This window comes from Eurypyga helias, unplaced genomic scaffold (assembly GCF_000690775.1).
Source record: "Eurypyga helias isolate BGI_N326 unplaced genomic scaffold, ASM69077v1 scaffold8012, whole genome shotgun sequence".
Classification (NCBI taxonomy): Eukaryota; Metazoa; Chordata; class Aves; order Eurypygiformes; family Eurypygidae; genus Eurypyga; species Eurypyga helias.
Window position 1 is genome coordinate 1 of NW_010235228.1, and position 27,347 is coordinate 27,347.

General features: G+C 43.2%; 1 protein-coding gene across 1 annotated transcript; it reads left to right on the forward strand.

Moving 5' to 3' along the window:
* Positions 1–5,497: 5,497 nt before the first annotated feature.
* LOC104505907 (contactin-associated protein-like 2) lies at positions 5,498–27,347 on the forward strand. Its single transcript, XM_010146668.1, has 4 exons — positions 5,498–5,612; positions 12,613–12,843; positions 25,459–25,530; positions 27,137–27,347. The coding sequence occupies exons 1-4, from the start codon at positions 5,498–5,500 to the stop codon at positions 27,334–27,336; spliced, it is 618 nt and encodes a 205-aa protein (XP_010144970.1). The 3' UTR covers positions 27,337–27,347.

Here is a 27,347-nt window from a genome sequence, read left to right on the forward strand (position 1 = left end):
AGGGGGCGTTTCGGGGGGCAGACTCGCTCCCGCCGGGGCACCCCGCGCCGTCCTTGGGCGACTCGTGCGATGAGCTGGCGCCGGTTTGGTTTTATCGGGGGCTGGGGCGAAGCAGGGCGACCTGATTTACCGCGTCTTCTGGCGCTGCTGCCGTAAGTTTTTGTTTACCTTTGTCCGAACTGGGTGCGAAAGGAGCGAGTTCATAACGAGTCTTGTTAGACATACCGGTTTCCTCCTCTGGCTGATGTGACACTGCGTGTTTAGTACGAGATTTAAGAAAGAAAAAGCAAATTCTGGTTTTTCTCATCAGTAGAGCATCTTGAGCTACCTTCGCTTTAATGTATCTCTGTGCTAGAGGAAGCACAACGAGAAGCTGTAATTCTGAGCTTTTTCATATAGATCTCTTTCCATTGCAGCTTCATCTGAGGTTTCCCTGTCCCTCCCAAGAAGTGCGTTAGGTTTGAGGTTAGAACCAACCAAAGCTCCCGTTCAGTATTCGGGTGGGAGCACTTGCTACAGCGCGTTAACAAAGCCGTTGTACTGCAAATGGCACTGTGCCCTCAGACACTCCTCTGGAATATTGTTCCGTGCCGGAATGTGATAATGATAAAGCACTGGCAGCGCACAGTTTGGTGCAGGCCAGCTGGAGGTGTAAAGTTTATGCCATCTGATGGGATGCAGAGGTAGACTGAGTTAATCCATACATGTTTCCTGGTCCTGTTCTTCCATCATCCCTCCACACACACAGCTCTGTGCCTTTTTGTCAAAATGTCTATTATCGCTGCCTGCTGAATAAGACCGTGGATGAGCAAATAGTAGAGACTGAAAAAATGCGCACACTGCGGGTGCCTGGGATGTAAATACTCTGCCTCTGGTCTGAAAAGCAATAAAGCTTGTCTTAAGCTATTTGTCTTAAACCTGAGATTGGCAGGGCTGGAGAAGTGTGCCTCCTTAGTGTTTGTGGGCTGGCATCAAACCACACCGATTCCAGGGTGTGTTTGCTGAATGAGGGAGTGGTTTGGGTTTCCAGATGACTGTAATTAATGCGTTTACATGTCATTATTTTTGGAATCATGGTTTCTGCTGCCTAGAGATGGAGAGGGTCTTCTGCAGGGCTTTGCCACCCTACTGCATGAAGGCTTCTTTAAACCAAGGGTTGAGAGGTCTCTTTTTGGGTCATTTGGGTGGTCTGCGTGAGTTTGGATACGGTACAGTTCTGCAACGGTGGAGGTGTGCAGTGCTTTCCACAGCCCGAGAAGCTGAGGCACGCGGTGACGTTGGCAGGCTGTGGTGGTCAGATGAGCTGCAGGAGGTGGTTTGTCCCGGAGTGAGCAGTTCAGCTCTGGAACTCATTGCCATGGGATGCTGTGGAGGCCAGAAGCTTTAATGGTTTCCAAAATGGTTGGGTACATTGATGGGAGGCAGAGAAGATGCAGCCTGCCTCTCGGAAAGGTTGAAAGCCCACGTTTATGGGAAGCTGAAGAGGTATTCCGACAGAGGATTATTTTGCGTGCTCCGTGCTGTTATGCTACCTGTAAATCACCTACTGTCAGTTGCCTTTTCTTTTGAGGAGGGAACAATGAACTAGATAAGTCATTAAGTCTGCCTAATGCGGCTGTTAAATTTTTATGTTAATTTGACATTGTGCATTGAATAGCAATACTTTTCAGGAGTGAATTTATTGCAAGTAAGCATGTTCTAGCAGAGGAAATGTGATTAATTCACATACATGCTTGTATCTGAAAGCCTTTAGCATTTCTTGGATCAACCCCATCACTGACCTTGAGATATGTAATAGAGGCTGTTCAGATATCAATTGCTCTGCCTCAAGTTGTGAAGCATACGAAAGTGGGGGGAAAAGCATAAAGGAAATTGCTTCTAAGAAATTGAATTGATTCTTTTTCCCTGCACTGTCCTACAGTATTTTTCCCACTTTTAAAATAAATGGTGGTTTTCAGTATTACATATAGGTTGGTATTGTCTACAGCAAAAGTGGATGTTTTGATCTGAGAAAAATAAATTCCAAATAAAGAAGTGAAGCAAACAATTAAAATGCTGGAGTGATAGCATTCTCATCCTCACTCGTATTCTGCTTTTCATTTGCTTGCTATTTTCAGGCTCTTCATAACCAAATTGTCACTGTTTAGAAAAGTCATTGTTTGTTTGTGATGTGCCAGTGTGCATATCTTCTGAAAAATGTCAGTTCCCAAAAGAACTTTAACGTATATACTACGTTGCGTTGAAATCCAACATTGTAGGTGCAATAGGCCATGGATTTCTTTTAAATTAAGTAAGATAAAATATGGGGGACTGGAGAAGTTTCATCTTTGATACTAACATCCTTAAGTGATTTCTTAGCAAACAGATTGCAGATCCTTGATTATTTAATTAAAAAAAAAAAAACTTCTTAAGACTACAGAAAGGTTGATAGGAGGCATACACGGTATGTGAATAAAAACACCTTGCTGAAAAATCATTCTTCCAGTTCTAGCTTCATACCATGACTCTTCTTCAAATGGTTATTCCAGCTTTTTCATCATCTCCAAGTGAGACAGCAAGGTAGGCAAGACAGGGGATTTCAGCCTACCCACTCTTGGATGAGATTGCACTTCTATTAAGGTATTTGAGGCTGGTGATGTGGAACACAAAGCGTAGGGTGAGGACATTTGCAAATAGTCATGGAAGGGTACCCGTTAAACCGCAGAGTAATAATCAGACTGAAATTGTATTATTTTAATACAGTTTTAACAAGAGCACAGTATAACTAAACACACTGGAGTTTGGCCAAGACACATTAAGTTTCACTGCAGGCGGCAGGAGCCTTATTTGGTTACTTATTTATTTATTTTCTGGCCTGAAAAGCATTTGTGGAGTTGTGTTGCAGCCAGTCTCCTTAAGACATAAAAGCACGTTTAGGCAAACCGTATGAATGAAGCTGTGCATTTCCTTTGCACAGTAATGCTACAGCTATGCGTTGGTTTTACATCCTCCTCTAAGGGCTTTGAAAGATACCATGAAGATTATTTGTCGTGAGCATAAATTAGTATAGGCTTCTAAATCCTGATGAAATACAGTGTCCCAGCCAATTCTGAGGATGTGTTGTCTGTGGTAACAACTTTTACTTTTTCACAGTGATATCTACAATGATTAAATTACTCAGTTACTTTGTCATTCATGTAGATTTGTGGGCTGATTTTTTTTTTATATATTTCAGCTACAGACTTTATCCTCCTCCATCATCTGCTTCCTCTCACCCTGTTTAGAGCCTTCCTGCAGCCAAAATGTAGATGAAACATTTAGTTCTTCGTGTGTGGCTCTCCCTCTGCTCTCCTCTGCCCATGATCCCATTGCTCTTGCATCATATGAAGACGACAGAGGGATGGGGTAGGGAAAAATGAAATCATTGTTCTTGAAGCCAACCAACAGGTATTTCCTCTGCGGTTTTGCCTTGAGCACTGCTGATTTTGCAGCTTGGGTTACATCCCTGGGTACTGAGCACTCTGCTTGTCAGTTGAAAGGTTGTCATTAGCCCTCAGGAGGGTTTGAGGTCAAAGTACGTGGTACAGCCTGACTGAATGATATTAGTGTCCTGTTCTGTCAGCTCAGGCTATCGTCTACGTGCATGGCCTGTCTTCTTAGCTCTCCCTACACCTGGGATTCCCGCTTTAAACACCAGCCGAGCTTTTTGCTTCTGGTACCCGGGGAGAATGATTAGTCATCTAGAGGAGAAATAAAATGCTACACAAATTTATGAAATTACTTTATTACCGTTCACAGTTGGTTCTAAAGTGTAATCCATGGAGAGGTTTCTCTTCCCCCAAAACCCATGGGAGATCTGGTCCCAGTGGCACAGAGCTGACTCTTCACTCCCGCTGAGGTTCTGCCCTCAATGTGAACACTTCTTGGGGGCTGCTCGGGAGTGGGAACATTTCAAGACTTCTGCCAAAATCAAGAATTCTGGTTGATGCCTGCATGCTGGGTATTGTTCCTTGCCACAAAGGTTCTCCAGAAACTTTGTATTTCTTCTTTATTCCCCTGATTCTGCGTTGTTCCGTTACCCTCGGGAGAGTCATCTTTCTTCTCAATGGAAATGTGCTGTACAACCTGTGCCTCCGTCAGTGACCTTTCCGAAGTCATGAGAAGTTTGTGGGGGTGTTTAAAAAAACTATTTCATTTTATTTTCATATTTTAAAAGCAATGCCCAAATCTTTTTTACTTGGATCTCAAAACATCCCAAGTGAGACAGAACCCAGGTAGAGGGTAGGGGTAATTCTCCATGTCCTGTTAAGAGGGAGGGGGAGAGTTTGAGGTGAGTATCTGAAGTAACATCCTGAAGGTTATAAAGTGAGTCAGTAGAAAAAGGTGAAGCAAACACTTATTTCCGTGGAAGAGTGGCGTTCACTTTTACTGTTGGCCTTAGTTTTGTGGGTTTTACAGTGCAATTACAGAGAACCTTGCAACATCGGTTAATTCCCTTTTCGCTAAAAGGCAACGTGAATTCCTGAATAATAACTGTTGTTGGCTACACATGAAATTTTAAAAAGGAAAATTCCGGGAAATCGTATCTCTGGTATGGAATCTTGAAACATTCAGTAACTATACCATCAGTACAGAAGAGCAGCAAAAAAAAAATCCAACTTGCTCTCAAACCCTCTTCATTTGTGGCAATATGAAACCATGATGCTTCAGATAGCATCACTGGTTCACAGCATTCTTCACACACCCCTTTTGACTGAGGAGCTGCAGTCCAGCACTCGTCCTTATTATTTCTGCAATAGCGGGACTCTGATAGGAGTGCAGTTCACATCAGTGATTTACTGTCTCCGTTTCAGCGTGACGTGAAAGCCGTGACTCCTCTGCCAGAGGCTGAGTTCTGGAAGCGCTCCAGGGCCACAGCACAGCTTCCAGGCTGGCTCATGTTCTCCAATCCTATGCTATTTTTCACCTGTTTCAATGATTTCCAGCTTGTGCAGAAAGTATCAGGAATGTTTCATGAAGAAATAGCCTTTGTTTCAGCTGACGGAGCTGCAGCTGAAACGTGCACCGAGCCCTTACAGTCTTGGTCAGTAATTTTTCTCTTGCTTGCGCTGTGGATAAGGCCGTTTCTGAAGTGTCAGGCAACAAACGAAAGCACCATGTGTTTGCTGCACGACACCGTCATTGGCACTGCTGCGTTAACGTTACTTTGGTTTCTGGCACAGAGCTTCGTGCACCACAAATAGCATCTTCCCTGTGTTTCTGTGGGTGGTCAGGGAGTTTGTCAGTCTAGACATAAACTGTCTGAACAGAATTATTCCATGCAGGCTCTAATTTCTTAAGAAAGAAAAATGGAAAAGTTACAGAAAGTAACATCAAGTTACAAAGAAAAAGTTAAAATAGGCCACAGAAGGACCCCGTCACAGGACAGGGCCATACCACGGGCAGTGCCTGAAAAGCCATAGGGAGTGCCTGAATCCATCAGACTTTGGGACCTGATCAGGAGCCCAGGGCAAGGAGGATGGCGAGTCTCTCGCAGGGAGTGACAGGACGGCTGTCCCAGCCCTGCGGGCAGCTGGAGGCTACCCTGCAGCCTCTCACCACCTTTACTCCATCCCCAAAAGGCCCTGGGTACCGTAAGCATATTAGCGTGACAGGAAAGGGGCACATGGGGCTGCATCCAGATACTGCTTGGCCCTTGCCAGCCTGTGGACTGAAAAAAGCATGTCTGCTACGTGGGGTTTGAATTTTTGCATAAAAAGCAGTCTGCAGTCATTTGCACCTGGCACCTGTGAAGCTCAGGTCCCCATTCTCAGGGGCTGCTCATCCCTTCACTGCCCCAGCACCCCCGTAGGAAGGGTACTGGGAGAGGACTTTTGACAAGAGCCTGTAGTGATAGGACAAGGGGTAATGGGTATAAATTGAAATCAGGGAGGTTTAGATTAGATGTCAGGAAGAAATTCTTCACAGAGAGGGTGGTGAGGCACTGGAACAGGTTGCCCAGAGAAGCTGTGGATGCCCCATCCCTGGATGTCTTCAAGGCCAGGCTGGATGTGGCTCTGAGCAACCTGGTCTAGTGGAAGGTGTCCCTGCCCATGGCAGGGGGGTTGGAACTAGATGATCTTTAAGGTCCCTTCCAACCCAAACCATTCTATGATTCTCCATAAACAAGCATCTCATTCCGCTGGTACAAGCGTCCAGGAATTAGCATGCGTTAGCTCAGTTCTGAGTCAGGGACAAAATAAAGTTCCTGTTGTTTTATACTGAACTTCAATTCAGAGACTGTAAGTTAAAGCCAGGGAAGTCTGGGGGCCGTGGAAAGTCTTTACAGTAACTCCAGTTCGGTGCCCATATGCCTTGCAGTTCCACGTTAACTACAGCTCATTAAATGTCATTCTTGGGGTTTAGCTTCTTTGCTTCGTTCAGCATGCCTGCGATCACAGGCGGCATCTGCGCAGTTCAGTGTGTTTGTGTGCTTTGTTGTAAAAACTGCTGCTCCTAGGAGAGGGAATATACAGCCAGCCAACCAGTGCTTCATCTTCACACTGGAGGGTGTTCAATAGAAGACTCTGGCAGTGTGTTAGACTCTAATTTTCCCTTTATCTGGTCTTACTCTCCTTTTGGCTGTACAGTAGTTGCTCCTGACAAGGACTTTGAAGCCACATGGCTTTGTCCTATCAGGTTAATGCCACCCCAGATAGGTTCTCCCTATGATCGTGTCATTCAGGCTAATTTATTTGTTCTCTCAGTGAGTTTACACCGTGCCGATCCTCAAGTGTTGGCATGTGCCAGGGTTCGATGTTGCACTGAACTGCTCATGTAGGCATCAAATGCTGCAAATAAGAGAAAGTGCTTTAGTCATCTTGGTGGGCTGTGACTTCTTGAAATCAATAGCTGCCTTTCAGCAGATTTTAAACTGCTTTCTGTTACGTGGAGCCTGACACAATAACACAGAGATGCTTAAGATACCGACTGGGCTGATCTTTGAGCAGCAGGTAATGTAATGAGATGTCTTTCTGAGTACAGGGGACAGGAGAACACATGGTGCTTTATTTCAAAGGGAAAATCTATTGCTAAGGTTGACCCAAAAGCAATTAGTGGTTCATTTAATTGAATTGGTGAATTCACCTGTACAGTCTATTAAAATATTATATAGAGATAATTTAGGCTTAATTTAGTACAGCCAGCTGAAGGGTTACAGAGAGTTATGACTGCTTATTCTGTCTACCCGCTGAGTGGATGCTCAGTCTTAAGGGAAACATCAGAGCATCCTGGTTGTTCAACCAGGAATACCACCCCATTGCAAAGCTGGACTTCTCCCACTACTAACACAGCTACTCTCTTTCTGGATCATTAAGCTGTTGTATTTCTGGCTGTAAATGAACACATATAAATAAGTCATTGTCCTAAATCCAAACAGCTGGATTTTTCACCATTTTCAAAGCAAAACTCAAATGATGTCTTGTGTAAATTGTGTAAAAGAAGTAGTCTTGAGTAAATTGAACTGAAAGGGCTTTTGTTGTGCTGCTGAGGCTTGACTTTGTTTAAAAGGCATCTCCTGTCACAACCAAAATCACTCTAGTATACAGTGCTTTTCTTGTCCCTGCCCTGCTGTGTGTTGCTTTGGGCAGAACTTTCTCACTATCAAAGAAGAGAACAGCTAGATTCTCCCATTTAGGGAGGGGCTTGCTGATGTACCCTTAGCTATGCCTTTTTCTGCTTGGAAGGGCATCAATGGAAAACTCCAAGGGAATTCGTAACAGGATATTTATTACATACGTTGTTGTGTGTACCCACAAAGTGTACTTCAAGTTCTGTTGCATTTCCTTCCTAATGGAACATAATTCACAATAAATAGATGCCTTGATCCTCTCTGGGTGTACTGAACACTGTGCAAGGTTCAGAATTTATTATAACTTTTTGTATCGATCTGTATTTCAGAGTCCTATAAAGAAAAAAAATGTACAGATCAGCTGGAATAAAAAAGATACTCAGCACGTATGTTGAATAAAAACACTCTCTGTAGGTTTACAAAGAATTGCCATGGGAGAGTTTCTCTCTTCCCTCACGGCTGACTCTCCTCTTTCCGAGGTCTGTTTGTAACTCATTCCAAAGTCGTTTTTCCGCATGTGGATGCCCCATCCCTGGAAGCATTCAAGGCCAGGCTGGATGAGGCTTGGAGCAACCTGGTCTAGTGGAAGGTGTCCCTGCCCATGGCAGGGGGATGGGACTGGGGGGCTTTAAGGTCCCTTCCCACCCAAACCATTCTGGGATTCTGAATCTGGCATGGCCGTACTGGTACAGCACAGCACTGTGCTGGAATGGATTTCTTTGTGCTGCAGAGCCTTGCGTATGTGTGAATCACTCTAGGATCCTCACGTGGGGAACATCACATGAATAGAAAGCATTTCTGTTTCATCTATCAAAAACCTGCTCAGCACCGTGGGACCAAACACATCATTTTTTTTTTTCTGCTAAATCAGGCTGTCGTTTTTCTCTAGTCTTTAAGTGACACTACAAGAGTATGTAAGAAATAAATGGTAGAATTAAGCAGAGCTGGACCTTTCCAGCAGTGCTGTCACCTTTGGTGCTATTAGAAGCACTATGGCCCTTTGCACTACTCTATAGATCTTTTACTGGTGGATATGGAAAGTAGAGAAGGGAGAGAGAGAGTAGATAAAAACTGTATTTGGCAATGTGTCTGCTTCTACAAGGAGCTCACCAAATGCACGCTAACTAGGTCAATTTTGGTAGTCATCTGAACCAAACTGTTTGTCTGTCTTGTAATAGTGTTTAGGCAGGAGTAACACCTCTGCATCTACAGGTAGTGTAGATTAAGAAATGGCTTAAAAAAACAGATAACCTAATTACACTGATTAGTACTGCTATGTGCTACTCACACATTTGTTACTTAAACACTGTGGCTAGGCTTGTGTGTTCCTCTACACAATTTATTTTTGCTTGTTTTCTTCTAGTTACAGGGAATAATGGATTTCAACTTGTTGAGTGCTCACTAATGGTGCATTGTGCCATGAGCAAGCTTGAAAATAGATGTTCTTCACGTCTTTTCGCCTAGGTGGGAAACAGCTTCTGCAGTAGTAGCACATCGTTTTCAAAAGAGAAATTGCATTATTTTCCTCGCTCTGTGGCATGTTTCTGCCACAGCATTGGGAAATAAGCCCTGAAATCAAAATGAGTAACTGGGGATTAAATTCCTGTGTCTCTTTACCATTAAATAAATTACAAAACATAAATAATGAGTTAACTGATGTTAAGTATCTCATCAGTGAATGATAACACACAAGACGTGGGGCCAGATCTGTGAGGTTCTTAGTATGCTGTGCACTGGTTATAGACATTTTAAATTTGTTAAATAATCTGGGCAGGCAGTTGCATAATTATTGTGTGAATATTCAGTGTTAAGGATTTGTATACTGCAGTACATCTGCACTAGAATGGATTCGCCTGAAGGGTCTCTGTCTTCTAATTATGGTCTTCATCTCAAGTTGGCAGACTGTATGGTCAGGGGAGCAAATGGTTAAAAGCAGTTAAAGGTAAAAGTGGCCTATAAGTGGTATTTTTTGAAGTCTTTCATTACAGAAATGCTTGTGGTAAGGTGCCAGCAGAAAATTGCAGCTTCAGATCTGAAAGCAATAATACTAATGTTGCTATTAGGTAATGATAATGCTGTAATACTTATATGACTTTGCAGTAGGTGATATGCTGAAAAATAGAGCGATGCAGAGTAGTTGCACTGTACATTTCCCTTTATTTAAAATAATGTGATTGTCATCATCTTTTCTTTTTCTCCCTCACTTGTTGTAGGGAGAAAATTGAATTTTAGTCTTGACAACAAAGGCCTATTTCATTATATAATCATTACACTCCCTAGGGATGGGTTTGTAGCAGGCTCAAATACGCGGGGAAGCAAAGTATAGCAACCTAACATCAGAGAGTGTCGGTGTGCCGAGCCCCACGGGACACACATGGGAAGAAACGTGTTCACTGTCGCAGAAGCCGATCCGTCTTGTTTTGGCGCCAACGTGATGCACGCGGGTGGTAAATTTGCATCAGGTGACTCACGCATCCATCGTTGGTGGAACATTTCAAGCAGAAATGCAGGCCTCTAGCAAGATGCCATGTTAGGGTTTTTTTGGGTTTGAGGTTTTGTTTTCTTTAATACTTTCAGCATCTAGTACGTGTCATTTATTACTCATGGAGTTAGAGAAGAATGGGCTTGAAGCTGCTGCAGTAGAACAGTCGTATGCATGGGTTCTTGTTCCTGTCATTCAAGATTGCGAGTGGGAGGCTGTTAGCACTGCTGCATGAAGTTCTACAGTATATATAAAAATATGAGTAAAATGGAATCACTAAACTCTTATAGACAGTGGTTACAGTGTTTGAGGAGTAATACGGTGTTCTAATTGTTCTTTACATTAAAAGATTACGCAAAATTGCAGCTGTTCACTGAATATACCAGGAATACTTTATTGAAGTAAGAGACAGGGAATATTGTGGTCGGATAGGAACCTTGTCGGAGTGGTATGGTCTACGAGCAGCATTCAAACGCATGAAGTCCTAGCTCTTGTACAGCTTTTCCGCTAACTATGGAAAGTGTGTGTACACATGTGAGGTTTTTTTACTTACTATCGAGTTTTTAAAGGAGATTATGCTGTTTGGTTAAGCCACTTTCTTAAAGGAGAGCTGGATGACAGACCTGTGTGTCACATAGGGTCTAAGCCAAGTAATTTTCAGATTATGCATCTTCCTTTTGTGTCCTCATACTAGGTGTAGGGGGCGGAGGGGGGAGCAGGGTGTTAAATGTTGTATGTTTATCATTCTAATATGGTTGCAAAGACAGAAAAAGTACAGTTTAATTCTGTATGAAAACCAGTAAGTTGTTTTAATTGTGCTCAGGATCTGTCCAGTTTCCACCAGTTTTCCCTCACCTCATGTTTAAGGTGTAAAACCAAAAAAAGAAAGCATACGTGAAATGTCCTGCCTGGTTTGAAGCCCCGCAACTCCTCATACATATCCCCGATGCACAGCACTTTATGAATAGCACTGACATACGCATCGTGGTGGTTTTCAGGGGGCCCAGACAGCAGCTCAGACCTCATCTAATTGATCCTCAGTTGGTTAGAACCAAACACAGATTTGTCATGCATTTTCTAACAACTCTGATTTCAGTTTTTTGGTAGCAAAACTCAGCTGCAGATGTGCTTTGCTTCCCAGTTCTTCCCCAAATTCTTACAATAAAACTATGACCCAAATTCTCCTCATAACACTTTGGAGAACCCTCTTCCTTTTTTTTTTTTTTTTATTTGTTTGGTTTGGGTTGGGTTTTTTTATGACATGATCTTGTGATTTATATGCGTCTTTTTTTTTTTTTTTACAGAAATGCCCATTTTTAAACCCTTATCATTGTTCCTATCTGAAAAGGTTGCCTTTGAGCAACCTGGGGCTGCTCCCTGTTCTCTGTCACCAGGATACCATCTTCCTTTGTTCGGCCTAGTGGGACTTCTTTCCAATGACTTCAAGGGCCAGACGTTAACTCCTGTCCCTACTGACTCAGGGAAAGGCAGTTTGAAGAATCTTAGTGTCTCTGGTGCAGCACAGGCGTGATGCTGCCATGTTGCCATTTTCATTCATGTTGTGGTACTCTAGAACAAAGGAAGCCAAATCCCTAACTGCCATGTAAATATTATATTAGCACTGCAGAGAAGCTTTGAAGTGTTCATGCCCCCTGTAACGTGCCAGCTGACAGAGAGCACTGGCTTGGTTGCAGCTGTGACTCAGGCTGTCGCAACAGGTCCTGGCAGGACTAAAAGAGCTGAGTGGTCTGCAGGTTCCTGGGTAGCAAGGGTATGTGCCAGCTCTTATGGCTACCATTTTGGGATCGTTTTAACTGGTAAAGCTGCTGGTGGGGGTGTGAATTTGAGCTGCTTTAGAGAGCAGCAGCATGCTCTGCTCACGGGTGCCAGCTGCCAGCTCGCCTGCTGGCCTGCCCTCGGCAGCAAGGTGTGAAGTGGCAGACCTGTGGCAGGCTCTCTGCCGACTTAGGCCCTGTTGGGAAGTCACAGGAGCCCGCACCCTGCCCCTCAGCCTGCAGCAGGGCTGGGAAGGAGGCCAGAGGAAGGTGTTTTTCCACCTCAGGCAGAAGGGATGTGTGGTCTCCCGGTGGGGAGGCAGGAGTGGGACGGGAGTGAACAGGAGTGGTCCCAGCCCACCAAGGGGCTGGGATGAAGGAAGGGACATCTCTCACAGCAGCAGCTTTGTCAGGGTCTCTGCCTCTCCCCCCAGCCAATGACTGTCCTACTACCATCTCCTTCACCACCTCTTACTGGGGAAAGAATTTTTTCCCCTGGCCTTTTGTTCTCCAATGACTCTTTCACACTGGCCTTTCATTTTAATGATAGCATAGCAGTGGAACCGAGTCACGTCAAGGCCGGAAGGTTTCCAGCTATAATCTGTAATGAAATGGAAAGAAATCTGGCAGGGTCTGCCACATTCTCCGTCTCCTGAGAGAGGCACTTAGGAGCTGAGCTTTGGGAATCAAGTGTTCAAATCAACTGAGCTTTCCAAAGCAGCAAATTGTTTTGATTAATATTTTTCACCCTTCTTAATTTCCCATAGAAATTGGGAAGATTGACCAAGATATATATAAATACAATACTCCAGGATTCACTGGCTGCCTATCGAGAGTACAGTTCAACCAGATCGCTCCACTCAAAGCAGCCCTGAGACCTACTAACACCTCCTCTCACGTCCACATCCAAGGAGAACTGGTGGAATCCAACTGCGGAGCATCTCCACTCACCATCCCGCCAATGTCGGCCGCTACCGACCCGTGGCACTTAGACTCAGGTAAGCTGGGGTTCGTGCTGTGTTAGCTCCGTGGAGCGGTTCCAGGAAGCAATACGTCCACGTTCCTCTGTAAAGAAAAACAAATCTGAGTGGATGTGATTGATACATGACTGTAGGACTATAATAGCAGTAGAAAATGCAGAGCTGGAGTGAGAGAGATCTGCCACCACTTCCAAATGCAGTTACAGGATATTTTCTTTGCCTTTTTTTTTTTTTTCTAAAATATTCCACTTTCTTTTTCATTTCCACAAGTCTTACGCTGTTTGAATGCTGAGTTTTGCCCTATCTGCTGTGTTAGCACTTTCTCTGCAGTACTGGTTGTGTAGTCAGCAAAAGGTTGAAAGTACAGATAAATAAGGAACTGTAGCATTTCTTATGCTGTATTTCCACTAAGTGATTATATTGTAGTCAGCTTCCTAGAAAAAAAAGTTAAATTGAATTTTAGGCATAGATATATTTATATGAAGTGCAGATTTGTTCTCTGAAATATCTGCTTTCCTTAGGCCATGTTTAATGAGAAACTCCATTAGTCATGACTACATTCATCTCTTGATGAAAATGCTGGAAAGCCAAAACAATTTGCTGATCCCAGCCATCTCATCCTGCTTTGTGACTGACAGTCTCTGAAAGTATATGTTGTGCCTAAATTTAGGGGGTTTTCTTCTTGTTTGATTATATGGTGTCAGATAAATAATTAAAAAAAAAAGTCGAGTGCGTTGACCATTCTCTTGTATTTTGTTCTCAACCTGGTTTCACTTGTAGTGGTGTAGATTAGAACCTGTCCTGGCAAAGTTGATGGGTTTACAGTGGTATAACGTTGAAATGCTAGAGGAAAAAATGGGTCCATAATGATTTTTGTAACAATTAGTCTGCAGCATCAAACAACAACTTGAAGCATTTCCTTTCAGCTTTTCTTCAGTAGAGAAATGGGACAGAGGCTTGCAAGGACAGGCAGATTTTCCAAGTTTCCAAGAAACTTTAGCTGAGTTGATCCAACTTTGTTGACCTGACAGATTACAGATTTTTTTACATTTTGTTCGGAATTAATTATAGTACTTGGTCATGGAGCCAGCATGAAGGCTCGGGAATTCACAGAATCATTTGTAGTGGTGCTAAAGCAAAGGAGGTGTGCACTCTGCCATGAAGAAACGGTTGCAAAGAAAGTCTTTGAAAGCAGCAGTTACTAGGTGCAGGGCTTCTCATTTCATACGTGTTTGTACCTGTAATGTTGGTTGTTATGTCACCTATTTAATTTTAAATAGATCTTAACAAAACATGACTGTTGAGGGCAAGTGGCTTGTAGTGAGAAGAGAAAATCAGGAGAAATTTTGTGGCAAGTATCATACGGTTTAAATCTCATTCACTGACATACTCATCTGCCCTCGTCCTGGTTCATATGCTAAGTGTATATTTATAGCTTTGCTTCTCAAATACTGTGGAATTGAACTTTGAGGATTGAAAAATGACATAGGAGGGGATCAAAGATAAGCGTCTAAATAGGACAGATACACCAAAAGTCAGATGTAATGATACTTTCACCTCTGAACTGCTGGATCAGACCTTACAGGTAATTACTAGATGTTAAGCAGGTTCTGCCTGATGGGTGACCTACAGGAAATGTTTGCCTTAAACTCTTGTATGTAGTTACTATGTGGACACCTCCTGTGAGCTGCAAAACATGTTCAATGCCCCAACAGAGAGGCTAAAGGGAAAATCATAAAGACACACAGGGACTTGCAGTTGTCCCTTAGAGACAGGTTCAGGAATTTATCCATAAGAAACATTAGGGATTTCCTCCCCAGACAAATGGGCCATACAGCTTCTCAATTCATCATTTTGCACTTTCTATTAACCTTCAGTTCACATATATTTCACTTGTATTTTACAATATTAGTTCTTTTTTAATCTTTGCTGTTGTAAAATGCCACTCTCCTCCCTCCCCACTCTTGGCTGGCATTTTGCTGTGCTGCTGGGATGTTATCTTAAACCATTATCTTGTTCAGCTTGCGAGTATTCTTACAATGCATAGTCTTTTCCTGTTGCTATGGTGACCCTTTCTTGGTGGTGATGAAGTGCAGGAATTCAACAAGTCATTCTTTTTAGAACGTGACTTTCCGGTGATTTAAAAGAAGTCAATAATCAAACCCAAGCAGATCATCAATATAGTTCCCTTCCTGTATTTTCCTCCAATCTATATTATCTCAGTTCAATCTCAGATAATAAAATTTGCCTTGGTTACATCAAAAGGAGTGTAGAAAGGAGGCAAAAAAAGAGCTCAAGCAATGACTGCATTTTTTAAAAATGATGTGTCCTACCTTTACATGTTGTCTAAACCCAGTGAATGACCTGTCTGACACACATTTCAGAACAGAATTTACAATTGCATGCCCTTAACTGTATTAGCATGCATCTACTACCATAGCATATGTAAAAGAAGTTAATCATTAAGGGTTTAATATCTCTCAGTTTGAATTCGTTAGGATGTATGTTGCTGGTAACTGACACCTTTGTAGAGAAGTAAACAAAAGCCCAAACGGATAATTACTTTCATAGGAAATAAACTCCCACACCTAAAATGCCTTGTACTTAAAATGGGAAGATGTGTATTGTCAGGGTTGGGTTGTTCGATTTGTGAGTCTTTTTCTCTAAGATAAAGGTTCTGCAGTTTACTAATGATGTTTCACTTCCAAACTTGTCTCATTTATACAAAAACAAAAACAAACCCAAAGAAACCTATTACACCTATGTACCTCCCAGTTTTAGGTAAAACGTGCTCCAGCTTGTCGAACTACCTGATCCTGAATTTAGTAAAAGCAAGAGATGCCGGCTGAGGGACGGAACATACAGCAGTTGACCAACCATGCTTTAGCGTATCCAAACTGCCATGCCACTGCGTGGCTGCAAGATGCATTTATTCTGCGTATGAACAGAACAGAATGGCATTTAGAGTATTTAACGTGGGATTTAGTTAAACCCGTATTAGCTTCAACACATTAAGTATTAAATGGAGCAGGATTAAATGTCACACTGTAATGCAAGCGGTGTTCCTTTTTTCTGACTTTAGATGTTTAAACCCTAAAAGCTCTTTATTTTTGTAGCAGTTGAAAGGCCTTGCCTTCTAAGAATCAACAGCTTGCCCTGAATCCTATATTGAGCATGTCTGGCAAAGCCATTGTACGAAGACATGCAGCACGGTCATCAAGATTAAAAGGGCTGCTTGCAGGATTCACTCCCTTTTTGTTCCAAATTCATCCCTCTCTTCCTTTAACAAGGCATGGCGGGATGGTGGGAGGGCTGAATACTGGCCATATGATCCATGCTTGCCTAATTGGCCAACTGATTATCTTTGTCAAGCAAAAGATAGAGGTCAATTTCCAGACTAAGGGAGTGTAACTTGTGTGTTAGCGGTGACAGTGCTGAAGGTCACTTCCCCGACTCAGTGGGTTGGGTGGCCGTCCCGCCCGCTGACCGCTGGTACCCACAGCAGTGGGCAGAGCGGCAGCATCTGAGGAGAAGCCGAGTCAGACGTGCACAGGTACGGATATGGTTGTGGAGATGGGAAATAGTCCTTGACCTTGTCCAAGGGCTCATTAGGAACAGCGCAGTGGGAAGGAAAGGATCAAAGGCGTTCCTTGCGGAAGGGCTGTGATTCAGCCCTCAAAATGGTCTTCGCTTACAAACAGGAGAACAAAAGGGTCTTCTCCTGGCCGCAGACATTGAAAGAGTCCTGTACACATCGGTGAATCCCACAGCAGGATGGTTAAAATCAATAACGACCTGTGATGCAGCGCTCATCCTCCCCTCTAAGGGATGGCAGGGGAGCAGGGTCACTTCTCCGGGCTTCCTGTAAGGGGGCAAGCAAGTGGGGCAGGAGAGATGGAGGAGGTGCATCGCTTTTGTTCATGATGCAGCCTTACACATCTGGATTTGATCTCCTAGGTGTCAGTAAAATTAGAAATAGATGTGAAGGCACTTGCTAGAATAAAATGACGCTCCTTCCTTTTTCAAGCACAGCAAAGAGGATTAGTACCTGTACTGCAATCGGGGAATAATGCCAGCTTCTGTCTTTGAAGTTACTGATCGCTTGAGGTGGCTGGTTCTTTTAATTAACATGGCTTGTAAACATTGGGAGGCTCTTTGTCTGCCGGGAAGCTAGTTTAGTATTTTTACATCCTACACAAGGATAGAAGAGGCACTTGCAACCTGCTCACGGACCAACAGATTCTTCCACTGCCAGATTTTGGTGCATTTCTGTGATCAAGTTTCCCCTGCTGAGAGTGACCAGCATTCATCCCCAGTCCTCCCGATATAAATATTGTCTCAGAAGTCCATGGCCTTGAGCTGGGTTGTTTTCAAACAGGAGGATGGCATTTTTTTCTGACAGTCGAGGATTAAGTCTGGCAGAAACTCATGGCTGAGTTTCTAAGCACCAAGTGTTTCTTGCAGGCAAGAAGGTAAGTGGTAAACATTGAGATGCAACAGTTTCTGGTTTTCTCCTCCTTATTGCACAGCTAACTAGGAAGAGCATCTGTCTGAAATTTCACACAATCAGTGCTTCATCCTTAAAGAGCTTAATTATGGTGCTTGAATTACTGTAAATCTCTCTATTGACTGGGAATAAAAATGCCTCCCTCAGTCTCATCTAGTTCCTTCACACAATTATGCGTAGCTTTCTCTTATCCTTAAGAATATATAATTTCAGTGTGAAATTTCTGACGCTCTGTCTAGTGTAGCAGACAGCTGACAGACTGCCGGGCTTGTAAATTATTCTGGCATTCGCTCAGAGAGCAGCGTTGTAGCTGTTTCATAAGCAGTGATTTGAATGGTAATGCTGCTACCTAACCTCGAGACAAGGAGGTGGCAATGTTACAGCATTCTCCATCCTCTGCAAAGACTATATTTATTCCACAAGTACTAATTTTAACTAGGAACACAGGGTTGGCATAAATTGACAAAAAAAAAATGGAGCAGAGAAGGAAGCATTTAGGTGCCTGAGCGCTTCATGTGACTGCTTTTTTTTTCCTTAGGCTAAAAAGCACTTCCCTTCCTGTCTAAGAGGTTATTCTGGGCTACAGCCAGGTCATTATAGCTATTAAGGTTTATTATAGATTTGAACTCTCCAATCTGGCCCGCTCCTCATCACCAATCCAAGCCTTTCTTTTTTTGTAAGTGGATGAACACAAAAGGTAAAGAACCCGGTCTTGTTCATATCCTGGGTGTGAGAAGCCCTTTTGTCCAATGACCTCCATTAATAGTCCATCTTTTTATTTTTCCCCTCCTTTTTTTTTTTTTTTTTCTAGCTGCTGTAAGTTTAGAGGCTTGTTTGGTATTCTTGTTCATTGGGTTGGATTTTTTTATTTTGGGGTTTTTTTGTATTATTCAAGTATTCCCTCTGGGTCCATTACCAGCAATCAGCTATATACAGCTGAGCTTTGATCAGCACTTAACTCTAGTGTTCCTTTGAGAGCACCCAAGCGTTTCATATTCTACATTAATTATAAAAGGAAGTATTTGTTTGTCTTCCTTAACAGGTGAAATGTAAGCACTGCTCATAAAATTTTCATGAAAGTGATAGCTTAGGCCAGCATGACTAATACACTGGGAGATCTCGTCTGGAGTCACAGTGAGACCTGGTGTGAGACAGACCTTACTACCAGCAATTAAAAGACAGATGATCTCTGCTCTTTGATGGATGGGGGTACGCTAATGTGCTGCAAATCAATTGGGAATGTTAAAAAAAAATACTGCTTCTGAAACAAGACTTGCTGAAGTGCACACTGCAGATAAACGCAATCCCAAAGTGATCCTGCATGCCTGCTCTCCTTTTAAAATGAGAAAATTCTGTAGTATACAGGTACTGTTCACTAAATTACAGTGTTTTGGTCTTCCTTTCCCACTACTTTGTACAATTATTTGCTTGTGTACAAAAGAAAGCATAAAGGTTACTACTGGGAAATGACCATACAAAGGGGGAAGCAGGGGGAACCCATCTCAACAGGCAGTGCAGGAATGTTATCCCTGTTTCGTATTTCATCCAGGATTGATTTGGGGGAGTATAAGCTGCAAGGATGGGTCTTCTAATAAGGCACGAGTTTTTTCTGTCCCTTTCCTAGGAAGATTGTTTTTTAAGATGAAGAGAAAGACTATTGTACCACCCTGTCATTCATAAAACTCCGTTTTGTCCTCTGCTTAGGCGTATGGGCAGCAAGGTTTGCCCACGCAGGAAATTCAAGGGCTGATAACACAGCCGACCCAGAAACAACTATTCGACTGACTGGGTTGCTTCGGTGTCTGGTGGTGAGAATTTTCATTCTCCCAGTTCATTGACCATGGAGCGCTCAAGAGAATTTCCCCCGATGTTGCCATTGTTTGTTGTTGGCATTTCCATTGTTCACTCCAAAATTAGTGCTTTTTTTTAAACGGAAGCATCCAATTACTTTCTTTTATAATCCCCACTTACTTTCCCACACTGTCCCAGGTGTTTGCACACAGAAGGGCTGTTCATAGGACAATGTTTCTACTGAGCCATCATTTCAGATGATGTTTTATTTTAATTTATACTCATTTCATATTGGAATAAAAAGACACGATTGGAGAGTGAAAGTGTAAAAAAGCAGGTTTTGTGCTCTCCGTCATCTCTGTACATTTCTCAGCTGAACTCAGCAATAGCTGTCAGGAAAAACACTTGAGATTCAGTGAAAAATTCTTAGGAAAAAAAAAACCTGCAATCCTTCAAAATGTTTTTGATCTCACAGACCATATCTGACAAAACTTAGTTTAAAGAATTGGTCCAAATAGCACTAATGTGCTATTTTTTTGTCATTTATTAAGGTTTTCTCCTGGGTTTGTTTCCTCCCTATCCCTCCCAACCAAGACGGTTGCAAAGGGTTGAAGAAATGAGTAGATTTCGACCCAATATTGAGAATCTCATGTTCCAAATAATTTGCATTATTGGCAACAGAGAGAAGATGACTTTTTTAAAGTGAAAAGCCCTAATTTTTCCTGTAGGCTGCATGCCTGGTCTGATAGTTTCAGACTTTCTGTGTGGGTGTATTTTTCCCAATATCCTGTACCTCGCATCAAAAAAACTTATTACGTCAGTGACTGTGAAGACTTCTATTTCCTTAAAGGCAGAAAAAAGGTTCATATTAGGGATATTTATTAGGCATCACTAAAAATCCAGGGAGTAATGATTGATCCTGTGCAGCATCCTAAGACAAAAATGAACTTTTACAAACAATATAATAATAATGTCTTTTAAATATTGGATAAGTGTGGGGTTGGGTTTTTTTTAACTTGGACGTGTTTAATATTAAAACTAACTTCAGCTAAAATCTCAGCTTGTATTTAAGGTGATGTCAGTGGGACCTTAAACAGAGTTTAATGTTAAACTGTCCTCCCTTAGAGTCTGCTTTCAAATGCCTAGAAAAGCAGGAGTAGGGGTAGTTCGTTCTTTCTGTTTTCAGCTTGGAGAAGTAGGAAAAAAATAGACATAATAATTAAAAAAAAAAAATAGCAGTTTTCAATACAAAATTTTCCCTGGCAGCATAAAAAGGCACAGAATTTTTAATACTGCTTCAGATTTTGTTCCTCCTTTTTGTGAATTGCTTTGATCTACTTGTCATGGGAGCTCTTCACAGAGCCACGCTCTGGAGGGGAGCAGAGGGTGGGATGGGCACAGGCAGTGGGGTGAGCAAGAAAGGCCAACTGGAGTCTATGGGCTGTGTTGTTAGCCTTTGATGTAGGGCTGTGTAATGGAGTTGTTTACTCCTGCTCCCTCCTTTCTGTGCATTAGTTTCACTTGTAATCCTGTCCCTTCAGGAAGGGGAATGTGGCTGTGACTGCTCATTAGTTTCTACTATCAAGAGTCAAGCAATTAGTGTCTATACTTGCAGCTTGTAATAAGGAGCGCCCTGTGATTCCAAACCGTAGCAGCACATTCTCACCTGACCCGCAGAGCTGGCACCATTTGACAAAATGCAACCAGAAAGCTGGCTTTGGTTTTCCTTTGTCTTATGGTCCTGCAAAGGGAAGTATTGCTGAATGGTCCAACACGTTCTCAAAAAATTGCTTCAATACTGCTCTCCAGCTGAAAAGTCTCCCTCTTTGGTTTTAGTTTGCCCCTTGCCATTACTGAATAGCCTCTTCCTCATTTCTCTGCCCACATCCACTTTCTGGACCACTTTTCTACTTTAACAGGGTCATTTTGCATTTCAGTTTTGGGAATTTGCAAAGGGCTTTTATGTGGGATCCATTGTAAAAACTCTCCCTCTGAAAATGGCAGATGCACAATCACGCCTACTATAATGATGCAAAATTATCCTTCACTCTGTTAAATTAACCACATCTGTCATCTTTAACATCTAATCTTAATTATGGCCTGTTCACCCAGCCCCATCTCCCCTCCCCATTCAGTGGGTGCCGCTGCGTTGCAGTTGGCTACAGCAATGACCACGCTGAGCGTGCCAGATGATGGTGCGTCTCCTGCTGCATTTTTGTGGTCATCTAAAATTTCAAAGGTCATTTTAAAATGAGGGCCAAAACATGGATTTTGCCTGCAGTCAGTCTTTAATCACCCTTTTAGGTGCTGCAAAGTTCCTTTAATCCCATTTACCCAGAGACTAATAACAGGAAGTTGAAAAGTGCAAAACGTAAGTTCAGACTCTGTAGATTTACTCTGTGGTTACTGGAACTACAGCCTTGGAAACAACAGCCCACGGAAGACAGAGAAAGCAAAGGTTGTCGTGTCCTTTTACCTCAGTTAGCTTCAGGATGTTTGTGTCTGAAGCAAACCTGATGGCCTGCTGTGGGAAAGACAGGCTGCAAAACCCAGCATCGCCCAGCTTGCGTTCTGGAAGGGAACCAGATGAACCATCCGTTCGTAAACCAGGGATGAGCTTAGCATTTCCTGGTACAGTTCAGTCCGTCCCTACACCAGCTGTAGGCTTTAGGGAAACGTCTTTGGTGTGCATGCCCTGAGAGCAAACTGATGGCTCTGTGCCACAGCTGCGTGAGCAGAGGATTCCCAGGAACTGGCAGCACATCTCTTAGGCCAATATGTAACTGCTTTTCTGAGATAGATAAAAAGCTCTTTGCTCTATTTGTCATGTTTTGATTCACAAATCTGGATTCAAATTCAAAATCTGAATCTGGCTGCTCAGAGAAAACTAGGGAAGATTCAGAAAAAGTTCCTAGAGTAAGGAAACCTTTCCAGTATGGTCCCCAAAGCAGATGGGAATCAGCTGTTCAAAAGCAACCTTTGTAGACCAGACACACTGAATAGCCCTGTTCACGGCTCGGCAAACGGTTAGGTAGCACGGCACATAGACCAAAACTCTGGCAGTCTCCTGCCCCCTCCTGCCTTAAGTTACATTCATTACATTTTATCTGACCAGTCACTTTAAGTATCTTAGGAGTTACTCTTTACAGCCCGTTCATGGCACAGTCTTCTGTGCTTTTAAAGGGTGCCAGTATTACTCTTGCCCATTTGTCAGCCACCCTAACATGTTCTTTCCTCATTTAGTTCCTGAATTTCAGCAGTGGTGGAAGAAAGAAACTCATTAGTTGTCATCTTGACAAAGCTGCTTAATATTGCCGAGGAATGTGACCATGGGAAGGTCAGAGATGAACGATCATGTGTCCAAATGACATCAGTGCTATCTGAAATAGCTGTACTTGTTTGTGACAGTACTCTGTCATTAAGCTCACCTTGGTGGGTCAAGGAACGTGCCCTCTTTTCTGCCTAATTGCTGTGGCAGGAGTTGGCCTTTTGCAGTTTGCAGATCCCTGGACTGTAGCTGTGTATGATTGCTTGAGAAGCCACTGCTGTCCAGAAGAATTTCAAGGATACTTTCACCTAAAAAAGAAGATGGTAATGAGTCGCACATTTTCTTCCTCCTCTGTCCGTCTGTAGCGATACATTCATTAAAAAACTGATAGAGACGCTTGTGCAGCAAAAGGTATTCTGTAACCCCCTCATTTGGCTGAGATTTTGGATAGAATTTTTCAGTCCAAAAAACCCCTGCATAATATGAGATCTGCTGACACAAAAGTACCAGGACAGGAATTCGTGAATTATGGTGATCATATCTGCCAACATTGCCATAGGTGCCTTAAAAAAGATTCCTGAGCATCTACGCTTCGTGCTTTACTGCAGTGCTGCTGGTTCTCCAGCAGCTGCAGCTGGGCACAACTTAACGCTCTGTGCAATCTGGTGGTGAACTCCGCTGAAATGGGTTGTCCCCTGTCCCCAGACACATGGTCCTTTTTCATCTTTGTCAGAGAGGAGTCTCAGAGTCATGTCTGCTTGTTGATCCAATGGACATCTCTTCCCGAGTGTGTATATATGTCTAGATGCGATGGAAAGCAGCCTTGGACACCAGCATCAGGGCCAGCCCTAGAAGCAGCTCTCAGACAAGATCAAGGACGTAGCTTCACTTTGTGCTTCATGTTCTTCATTATCCTGCGTTGTACTTCAGTGGCTGTTGAACATAATAAGCTGTGGCCTTCCATCTGCCAGGAACGCCTTGTAACACAGCCCTTGGGGTGCAGCAGCTCGGCAGGGATCACGCTGCCATGAAGAGCATCCTCCCTCTTTCCTCCCACGTCACTAGCACTGTGGTCCTCACAGTGACCTTTTAAAAGAAGATGAAATGTATTATTCAGTTGTAAGGGAAGAGGGAAGTGCGCCCATCGCTGATTTTAAGATTTCCTGTGTGGGGACACAGAGAGCAGCTCTAAACCAAGTGGCAAACGGTAGCACTCGTTAACTGCATGTGGTGCTGCTCCTGTGGCGAGGGGCCTCCTTTTGGGTTAGAAAGGCAGAGGGCAATCTCCTTGCAATTTGTCAAATGGATTCTTTTCTGTATAGTGTTATTTGGCTTTAGGATTTTCCTTGAGGTGCTGGGAGGGCAGGTTTAAAGTTAGGGTTTATTTTCCCACTGCCAGCCCTTCACGTTTCAGCGCTGCAAGGATAATGTTACAGGCCCTGTGCCAAAATGTCTCTGTAGGAAACATTCATGGTCTTGCACAGTGAGGTGGTTCTGTGGAGCAAAATCCACTGATAGGGAATCAGGCATTTATTTATCTTTCACTTTTTTTTAGCCTGGTTGGTTTTTTTTCAGAGAGGTGCAGAAATGCTGTTTTCAGAAGCCAGAACACCAACAAATGTCAAAGGCACAAGTGCTGCTGGTAAAATCTGCTGCACAGGCCCCTTCCAGTGAGTCCCGAGAAACACTCTCTTGTTTGTCCCACAGGTGACCAGCCAAAAACTAACTGCTCCCCACACAGCCGGTTCGAGTCTTCCCCAGAACAGGCACAGGGAAGGCTACGCTAGCCCCAAACCTCTTTTCAGGCCATGTGGTGAGCTGAAGCGGTTCATTCTTTTGTGCAGCTGCTTTGTGGTACAAAAGGAACTTTATTATGGATTTTACTCCATGCTAACAGAAAACCAGCTGAATTCCCTTAGCCAGTTTTTGGGGGGTACAGTGAATGTATCACTGGCCTGTAAATTGATTAATACGATATCACCTAACCCATCAAGCGAGGAAAATACAGCTGGGGATTTAAACAATTACCTAAGAATTAATTCCTACCTTTGATTACTTTAACTGTTACTTTTATCCTCTTCTCTGTTTCAAAATCAATGCCACAGCGCAGTGGCAAAGACGGGAACTATTGCAACCACTCGCCTTGCTCCTTGGGCTTGTTTAGTCACTGCGGTGTCCAGGTGCTGTGCCTGACTGTAAAGAAAACGCTGATGACAGGTTTCATTGGTGAGATTGCCCATGAAAAGCCTCTGGGATGTCTTCTAGAGGTTAAAACCGAGACCACCCTCCAAATTCTATTTTAAGTCCGTACTGACACCTTCATCCAGCTCTGCCACAAGAAGTCTCTCCTCCTTAGGATGCCGGCAGGTGAGCGCTGGTGCGTCCGGCTGCGTTTCCTCTCCTGCTGCCGGAGGCTCTGCTCTCCCACGGGCTCTCCTGCCTGCCTGTCCTCAGCTCCTCCAGCTCAGGGTCCTGTGTCGGAGCACCACAGCTGCCACTGTGGGCTCTCTCCTCGAGCAGCAAAGGTGCTCCTCTGGGTAACTACTCCCCAGCTCTGACCAACGGAAGACGCAGCCCCTCGCTTACTTGAGGCTGTGCAGCAGCAAAAGGGATGGCACTTTTTCTTCCAAAGAGCTGGCAGTTGTATCCAATTGTGGTCACTAAATCCTGGAAACTTCCAGAGCCTTTCACAGGTGGCAAAGGCAAAAATCTACATAATATGTTCGATTAGACTCATTTGAAAGAAGAGCTTTTGTTTGGTTTTGTGCTAAAGAAACTTACTAAATTTATGTTAGTAGAGTAACAAAATTACCGCCTGTATTAATAGCAATGCTTGCCGAGAGAACCTCCTTTATTTCAGCTTTGTTAAGAGGAGGAAGCAAGAAGTTCTGAGGGATTAGATAATAATGATTTTTTTTTATTATTTTTTATTTTCTTCTTCCTTAGAAAAATCTCTAGGGATCACAGTTTTCTTTAAATCATATCTGAGGACGTTGGATGCATTTCTAAACTACTGTATGAGGTCTCACTGCTATTACAACATGTATCTTTAATTCCCTATTTACAGCCAGTGCTGATTTCCCATACAACGGACAAGCTATAGGAGATGGAGTTAACAGAAACTCTGCCATTATTGGAGGTAGGAAAACGTCTGCTTTTCTAAGATGCTTTGCAATATGATGGTGACGGACGAATTGCACGTGGTAACATACTCAAGCTGTTTGCTAAGAGCTGACTGTGGGAAAACTACTCCTGAACAAAGTGAAATAGAAATTCATGTAAACCCGTTCAGGCACACTGTCCTGGTGAATCGGTTTGTTCTCACTTAGTTTGTGACTCAGATTCTGTTTTAATAAAATCTAAGTACTGATACTCATATTACACACATCAAGCATCCATGAGGGGAGCTGCTTTGTAGCAGTTACCTGTGTTAACAGGGTAGTTATATGAAATGGCCAGGACACTTTTCCTGTTACAGCAGATTCAACCTGAATTGATGTCAAACACTATTTGCTCCACCCTTGACAAAAATATCCCTCGTGACCCTGCCTTGTTTTTTAGGGGAGAAGTTCTGCTATAACTGAGGTGCTGCAGAGTCCCATTCCGTGTGATAGGTGATGTTAATGCCAGAATCGGAACTTTGAGTTAGCATTCCAGTGAAGGTATTCTGACTAGCTGGCTCCAGAAATAAGGATCCTGATTCATTTTATGTACACATAAAGTTTTCTCTGCCCTGTCCCATAGTGTGGAAGTGTTGCATCGTAACTCTCCCAGGAGAACTTTGCCACTGCATCAAATTCTGACGGCACATGAAAAGAAAAAAAAAAAGTAAAGATCAGACTAATAGCTTTCAGTCAGTCCTGAATTGACATAGTGGTGGTGGGTTTTGTCATGTGAAGCAACACTATGTATAATGGTTTTTGCAGTCTGATGTCATTTCTTGTTTCTTTCCCCTGGCCTGCTCAAGGGGCTGTTTCTATATCCAGGTTTAGATAGTTCCTTTAGTTTTGCTATGTTATTTTCCCTTTGGAATTTATATTTTTATTACTACTTAAAACTTTTCCTTAATACTTTGAAACCTTACAATACTAGGAGGAGAGCATTGCATTCCTGAGAAAAATTCAGGCCACACCCGTACAGCCTGGCTGTCCAACGTGTCAGCTAACAAAAGTGGCATAATGGAGTTCTGGATGATTACAAAACTTTTTTTTAACCTGAGAATTTTATAATGTCTTCATCCTGGAAGATCCTCTTGCCTGTAGAGAAGGGCCAAAAAAGGAATAGTGCTGTTTTAGCACACAGTTAACCTATGCCTAAGAGGGTAAGATATATGAGGCTTCTCCGCAACAGGACTGAACCGCAAATAGACCGTTGTAGGGGGAGCAATTAAGGATAGGTCTGATGATAAAGTCCTTACATCTCTAATTTTGTGGACCCTGTGCCTAGCAGGTGGAGTGAGCCACGCCAATATTCAAGGTCGTGTTGAGGGGCTATGATAGAGCTGTACATCCATCGACTGGGAAGTACACATCAGTGACTCCATGCTCAAAGAGCAGGCTCCACTCGTGACATTTTGTATATGGTGAATGCTATATATAAATATTAGAGTAGTGGAAACCAAGCAACTGTGGTGATGTTTAACTGCCTGGGTAGCTTTGGCTCAGTTCAGAGGAGCCGTGGGATCCTTTCTTTGTGCCAAAATCTGGCGTTCTCCTCACTAGTGGCATCTTTTCTTTCCTGCATAGGTGTCATCGCAGTGGTGATCTTCACCATCCTCTGCACCTTGGTGTTCCTGATCCGCTACATGTTTCGTCACAAGGGAACCTACCACACCAACGAGGCCAAAGGGGCAGAGTCAGCCGAGAGCGCCGACGCCGCCATCATGAACAATGATCCCAACTTCACGGAGACCATCGACGAGAGCAAGAAGGAATGGCTTATCTAAGCCCATGGGGA

Coding starts and splice junctions, on each gene's coding strand:
- LOC104505907 (XM_010146668.1), top strand. CDS start 5,498: ATGGCGAGTCTCTCGCAGGGAGTGACAGGACGGCTGTCCCAGCCCTGC. Junction 12,844..25,458: donor CCCGTGGCACTTAGACTCAG/GTAAGCTGGGGT, acceptor CCCTATTTACAG/CCAGTGCTGATTTCCCATAC. Junction 25,531..27,136: donor AAACTCTGCCATTATTGGAG/GTAGGAAAACGT, acceptor TTTCCTGCATAG/GTGTCATCGCAGTGGTGATC.